The following is a 7,785-nucleotide window of genomic DNA, read 5'->3' as shown; positions in this document are numbered from 1 at the left end:
CTCTGGATTCAGATATCGTGTTCTAAAAATTGGCCGTATCACCAAATTTAACAGTTAATGTATTCACATCATAAGAGTTGACAAAAACAAACAGTTCATAATTGGTAGATCTGACGTTATCCATTTATCGTTATAGTGGTGTGGTAGGTAGATCTCCACTGAAAAACGTGTAAGTACTGGGTCGCCTCTGAAAAAAAAAGAAAGAAAAATTTGTTGTTATCAAAATAACATCATCACTACCAACAACAAGAATTTTAAAATGTCATTAAACTTGACATTTTTGAAAAAAAAAAGAACTATACTGGCATTTTGAAAATTTGAGATAAAAAACGGCGTGTTTCGGTGAGAGATTATGTTTGAAATCACAGCTGATGAAGTTGGAGGTAAAAATGTACAAAAATAAAACTTATTTGCGACAAATCAGTGACAAGAAAAAAGCGCGCGAATTTTACAGGACATTTTGTTGGACAAACAAACAAACGTTCATAAGTGCATGTCCGTTTTGTCGAAGGTTCGCTGTGTGGAATGTGAAATAAGGTTCGATGTGTTGATTATGAAATAAAGTTCAATATACATGTACATGATATGTACCTGGGAACCAAGGGAGAACAGTGCCAGTGCATCGATTGGTCACCCCAGGTTAAATAATAAATAAATAAATAAATAAATAAATAAATAAATAAATAAATAAATAAATAAATAAATAAATAAATAAATAAATAAATAAATAAATAAATAAATAAATAAATAAATAAATAAATAAATAAATAAATAAATAAATACTGCGCTAGAAAAGTATCCTTACAATTGAAAAAATAATCACAATTTCAAAACTGAACCATATTGGGGTCAATTTGTTTTTTAATAGATGCACTATCTAATCCGGAACATTATGACACCCCATTGAATCCAGTGCGACTTCAAGAAGCAAAGTTACCAGCATTTGATTAGACGAAGGTCCGGTTTCAAAACTCCACGGACTATAGACATCTGGTTTGAGAGTTGTGAATGGCTAATTTGTGTATGCCTTTCATTTAAAACAAAAGTAACAAAAGAAAACTGAGACAAAAGAGCTGACAAATAAAATGAAAGTTATGAAAAGTACAGAGAAGTAAAAACTGAAATAAAAACTGCTTTAAATAACGCTTCATTGAAGAAACTGTGTTATCTCTTTGTTGCGCTTGTTGGAATTTTGCATAGGACAGTTTGTCACTTTTAAAACTGGACCTTTGTCTATTCAATGGCTTGCAACTTTACTTCTTGAGTTCACATTGGATTGAATGGGGTGTCAACATTTTGCGGATCTATTAAAAAAACAATTTTTCCCCAATATTGTTCAATTTTGAAATTTTTCCAAGTGTAAGGATACTTATTTGGCGCAGTATACATGATATATAGGGCAAGGAATAGCGCCATGTAATGGGTCAGGGTTAGTCGATAATAGCGAACCTCTTTTTATATTCTACATGCGGCCCTTATGATAAAATGATCTAACTAAAAAACCGCTGTTTCGAGAAAAAGAGTTTTAAAGTTTGAACAATGGCCGTTCTCCTGTTTTAATCAATTCAAATGAATGCTTAAACACCTTTAATATCTTGGAACATTTTAAACATCTTATTATTTGACAGTATTGGTGATTTGGGTAATTTTGAAATAACAAGCCTGTTTTGTAAGATATCTTGTTTCACTTCATAACAAAAATAATCATAGCAAGACTAATTTTGGTGCTTATGATCTATATATAAGATTGATTGTTTTTCGGTGAAAGACTGTCTGTGAAGATTTGTCTATAAAAAGATCTTTTAAAGATTGTTTTAAGGTTCTTTTTCGGTGAAAGAATTATGCAATTATTGTTTTTGATATTAATGATCTATAAGATTGTTATTCTGTAAAAGTCTAACTGAAGATCACCGTTTTACCTGATAAAAGTTACAAGCTAAACCACAGATATTGGTTAAACAGTCCAACATTTTACCTCAAAACACGTCAGCCGGCAGTGCTCTATTTCAGAGATGGACCTTGACAAGATAGCTTCTGCTATCTAAAATAAAAATTCCTTTTAAAAGGGAACGGGCCCCCAATGGGAGCTTTGATGTGATGTGCTGAAATGTAATCGTTTGTTTAAAACAATTATTGATCTTAAAAACAAAGCACGGCGAAGATTTGAGAATACTACCAATACAAAGAGTGCCCCGAATTACCCAAAATGTGGATTAATCTCAAAAAGTTTTTGGTCGTTTTTCCATCTAAAAGAGCCGCATAGCAAACCTTATTTTTGACATAGATTCGACATAACGAACATACATCATAGTCGGGTTACAACCCATTTTACCTACCTCATCAGAAGGTCCCACGTTGATATTACCATATATGGGTGTGTCATTACTATCCGTCTCCTTCTCAGAATAGAAACTTTGGCGATCAAAATTGGCGCGTTTCTCTCCGGGCTGGAGAAATAAAGAGAAAATTGTAAAAGAAAGTAATTAATTATTCCGCAAGGCATATATATTTGGAGGAATTTTACTATTTAGTTTTGATTACGGTTAGGATTTAGGATTAAGGTTAGGATAATAGGTTCAGAGTTATTGTGTGCCGGATAAAGCAGTTTAGAGAGTCATTCGGGAGTCAGACTACGAGAGTCGCCATCAAAATATAAGTAAGCAATTAAAAGAAGCGAAGGTGAACCGGGTGAAGAGAAAGTTGCATGAGGACCCCGACATCTTCAGGACACTGAAATGCCAGTTCAAGTAGGCATCATGGTGAAGGTTGTCCTGATGTCATCCTTCGGTTGCACTTAGGGAACAACCCAAAAGTTCGTTGAAGCCCTATAAACGAAAGTCCTTTCGTTGGGTAGGGAGGGGGGGGGTCAAAAATTATGATTATGTTTGTAAAAAAGTAGTTAAAACATCGGTCATAGTCTATATAGTTGATCTGTTTTAAAGATTTAATATATAATTTAAAATTTTAATATTTTCCGAAGTACGATATTGACATTTTACAGTCGTTGCTTCAAATCAATATAGAGTGCAGTACTCGCAACCTACAACTTATAAGTTCATTTTTAAAGCAGCTGTACCGCACTCTTGATTCTTTTTTTATTAAAAAATCCAGCAAGTCCGATTTTTTTTCGTGCCAAAAAAGGTATAAAGGAAAGTATTTTATAATAAATAAGAATATCTGTTTCTTCCATAAACGTGATCAATATCCTATTGTCGCACCTTCTCCACAACCCCATCCACCATAGCCACGGCCCTGGTTGGAATTTTCGATATTTGACACTTACGTTAGAAGGGAAGAGGGAGGGGGTTAGCCTTCTAACGAAATGACTTTCGTTTATAGGGCTTCATCGAACTTATGGGTTTTTTACCCTTACCTGCCATGGAACGCGCGAATATTTCGACAAAGGATGATAAATACGCAAAATCACACATATTCTAGTGTATCATGCAAAAGAGTTGATGCAAATATGAATTAAGCTTAAGCCATATAATCTCTCCAGTTTCAGTTATTTAACTAAAAACCTCTATTTTGCTTCTTATTATAAATGCATCGACCTTATGCATGTTATGGGACATAAGTTAAGGATGCAAATAATCGCCGCGATTTATAATCATATTTCCATTGGTCTTGCGGTTCTTGAGTTAAGACCAATAATATATCAAAACAAACGTTTTGGGCGTTCCTCTCAAAAAAAAAGCAAAATAAACAAACCATGTAAATGGGGCGGAAATGACATCTCTATAAGTCTATCATGCTTTGGGGTCTCTTTTATAGAATTCATACCATTCCTCTGTTTTGTCTCAATATTTGAGTGTAAACACTGTTATATATGTCATGCTTCCCTCCCTTAGAATTTAAATACTGTTTTTACAGTGTAGCAAAGTCGTTAAATGTACATCCTTACTTTATAAGGTCCCAATGATGGTCCAACTTCGAACGTCGCTGCAAGATGTTTCATACGGTTCTCCGTCCTCGGATCTAAATCAGCTTCTATGCCTTCGTCTCCCATAGCGTCCATCGCATTGTTCGAATATGCCCAGGCATGCTCTTCAGGCTTGGGCGCACCATTATACTCTGACATTTCATCATTAGTGCTTAGATTGACGGGCCCATCGTCTCTGTTTGATTTTGCCTTTTTTCTTTTTCGAATCGACATGATGAATATAAGAATAGCTATGAGTAGGATGAGTCCCGCGGCAGAAGCAATGGCAATGCCCATAATAACTCGAGGAGCTAAAGTCATGGAAAAATATTATTTAGAAAAAAAAGTGAAAGCAAAGCCAATTATTTCGAAATGTGTATTCACTATAATAATTATTATCGTCATCATCATCATCCTCGTCACCGATATCATCATGATCACCAACTGTATTATCAGCATTTGTATTAAAATTATCTTTATTATGATCGTAATCATGACCATCATGGTGATCATGATCAGCATCGCCGTCGTTGTCGTCATGATCATTATTGATCACGATCAAGATAATTGTTATCATCATGATCATCATCATCATAAACAACGTCATGAACACCATTATCATTATCATCGTGATCATGATCATCATCATCGTCGTCGTCACACAGTGTCATCGCACCGATATCTTCATGGCAGAAATCGCCATGGTAGGTTGAATCCACAGCCACGCATGGTCATTTTGTTCCGAACTGTTTAATAGTTTTGAGACGCGTAATGGACCGAGGGACATCCGACTAAGGCTGGTGACTGACCTCTGTATGTGTGAGTGAGCATGGTATACGCCATGAGGTCATCTGCTTTTAGACTACCTCCACGAGTGGCCTACGCTGCGCTATAGTTCGGCACATATAAAATCAAAATTGTTGTCAGTTTTTGAGCTCAATACTGATACGCACGGTTCTTTCTCAATACGCAAGCTAACGACTATCATATCCTTTCAACACATATATTCAAGTGCAAGCAAACAAAATATGGCTTCTTTAGAATAAAAAAAATACGGGAGATATTCATCATTTTCTACCCCGGTATCCAAAGATTTATCGTCTGAATATCAAATCGTGCATAGCACATTCACGTGTATCGATCCCGGGTATTGATTTTAGTGATTTTGCTGTACAATGTAATTATTAACCAGGCGATTAATCATCGTCATCATCATTATCATCATCATCATCATCATTACCATCATCCACATCATCATCACCATCACCGTCACCACCGTAATCATCATCATCAACATTACTTACTGAATATGGAGTCATCAGGTTGGATTGTTGTCGTCTCATTTGGTTCTGTTTGTAATTCAGTTGTCTCGTATTCAGTTACCACAATTGTAATTATCTCTTCTTCCATTCCCAGTTTTCCTGTGAACTTGTTTCGTCTGGAAATAAAATGACATAAAGATTTCACATAATTTTATTTCTTAATCTTTATAAGCTTAGGGAATTTACACATACCCAACAAGTGAAAGATCGAAATCATTCTAATCACTCATAGATAAATATAGTCTATAAGTTCACACAAAACTGAGAAGTTCTTACAAGGCGTATCAAAATGATTGGTACCCATCAATTTTTGGTATTAATTGACAAGCCTGCGTCTTCAACGTGGACCATACGGGATGACCATGATTTGTAGTTCTTATACGTCTTTTATAACATTTATCTATAAGGTAGCTCCTATGTTGCATTTAGATGTTGTCTTGTCCATAATCACTGGAAACTGCACGGGTTCCAACCATTTTTATACAGCCTGTAGGTCTATATGAAGGTTTTGTGCTGATTACGAAAATACAAATTATTAATACACATTTTGTGGGGCAGTGGTCAACTTTTGAAATTCAAAAGAGGTTAAGCGCATTTGTTTGCAACAACTGCCTTAGGATCTAAGTATTTCAACAAAAGAAAAAAGAAGGAATTTATTTGACTATAATCGTGTCAGGCCGAGTCAACAGAAAACGTTATCTTTGTTGGGTGGGTTTAACAGTTTCATGACCTATTTTCATATTTAAGTGTTTATTACTTGACAAGGCAAGTAATATTAACAAGAAGTGTTTTTTAAGATGTCCGTATTTTATGTGAATATAGTTGTAATAGCAGGGCAAAAAGGTCATTCTAAAATATTATTGAAAAATTATCCGGAAATTAAGGTAAAGTACTGCTGTTTTCTTCCTTCTTCATGTTATTACCAATTTTTCATTTCACATGAAAAAGTACACGGTGGCATTTATTTCGACTTATTCTTTACGTCCGTCCAAGCTATTCTCAAAAACGTTTTCATTCGATATATCACTTTTTTGTTGAACATTCTGTATCTTGACCATGTAAAAGCATGATTGTGGGGGGTGTACTCAATTACATTTGGAACTCTGAAAATCCTACACTGTAAAAAATAACAGTGAAATTTACAGTAAAATGCTGTAAAAAGGCTAATTATTTGGCTGGCAGTATTTGGCTGTAATTGATAAAAACAGGCAAATACTGTATTTTTTAGTTTAAATTATCTAGGCCTATCAAAGCTGAAATTAAAATTGGAGTTATAATTCAACGTTTAAGCAATATCAATATCATCACTACACTGTAAGAATGGTCACTTATACGATTAAGTACTAAATATCACGTGACTAAATTTTACAGTAAAAGTTTGTGCAGCCAATCTGCCAACCAAAACCTGTAAAATTTACAGTATCCTGTAAAAATGATGAATTTTACAGGTTTCAACTGTATTTTCTTGACAAGAAACTGTAAATTTTACAGTTAGGCGATGTAAAAAAAACTGTTCTATATGGGAAGGGTGGACTTTTGAAGTCAGTCAGCATTTTTTATCTAAAAACGGCAAACTTAACAATTTTTGACGATTGTTTTCATATCGGCACCCGGGGGGGGAGGGGCAATGCGACTTTGCAGGTGACGCGTATGTAGAGCTGTTAAGACCCCCTTTTTCAGCATTGCTGTCACCCAAAGACCCCATATTTTTTACGAACACATGCTCTGTCACCCGAAGACCCCATATTTTTCCATTTGATCTGTCACCCAAAGACCCTTACAAGTTCAATTTGAACAGCAACTTTCATTTATCACTGATTTTGTTACTTATTTTTAAGAAATAAAGAGTTTTGAAGCCATTTAGGACTAGAAATTCGATTTTCGAGGTTTCTGTGGCGCTGTTTCGGATCTCACCCAAAATATTCATTTAAAAAAGGTCATGTTCTCACCCAATGACCCCATATGTTTTACATTATGCTCTCACCGAATGCCAAAAATCATGCTCTCACCCATTGACCCCTTATTTTTTACATTTTGCTCTCACCGAATGACCCTTAGTGCGAAAGTTCCAGCCTTAACCCTATTTCCATTTCAAATTGGAGTGCCCCCCCGGGATTGGCAGTTCGGCACCCATGTTTAGGATCTTTTAACCTAAAAAAGGCTGACTTGACAGTTTTTGACCATTTTTTTTTTCAAATCGGGACCCATGTTTTCTTTTCCCCGTATACTTTATATACTTGAGTACCGCCCCCCCCATGTAATAGTACGCATGCAAACGCACCCCCTATGGCAAAGCGCAATCTTGACATTCATTTACACATCTCAACATCACTACGCCCTACCCGTACCCACCCCGCGTACACTCACACCTCCACATAATTTCAACGCACACGTCCCCCCCATGCGCAAACACCCCAAAAACTTACCCGAAGTAAAAACGTTTCTTTGAAGCAGTGAATATGCTTTCTCCTCAAGTTCCCACTATTGTGTAGCAATAGTTTTCACAGTATGCATGGTAAGTATGCCCAACTAAAAACTTTG

General features: G+C 35.6%; 1 protein-coding gene across 1 annotated transcript; it reads right to left on the bottom strand.

Moving 5' to 3' along the window:
- Window positions 1–4,225, bottom strand: LOC140167167 (uncharacterized). Its single transcript, XM_072190539.1, has 3 exons — window positions 3,905–4,225; window positions 2,337–2,447; window positions 1–187 (listed from the first exon to the last, which is right to left on the bottom strand). The coding sequence occupies exons 1-3, from the start codon at window positions 4,217–4,219 to the stop codon at window positions 131–133; spliced, it is 483 nt and encodes a 160-aa protein (XP_072046640.1). The 5' UTR covers window positions 4,220–4,225; the 3' UTR covers window positions 1–130.
- Between the last annotated feature and the right edge of the window lie 3,560 nt (window positions 4,226–7,785).

This window comes from Amphiura filiformis, chromosome 13 (genome assembly GCF_039555335.1).
Source record: "Amphiura filiformis chromosome 13, Afil_fr2py, whole genome shotgun sequence".
Taxonomy (NCBI): domain Eukaryota; kingdom Metazoa; phylum Echinodermata; class Ophiuroidea; order Amphilepidida; family Amphiuridae; genus Amphiura; species Amphiura filiformis.
Note: the sequence above shows the minus strand (reverse complement) of the source record. Positions and strands in the feature narration are given on the sequence as shown.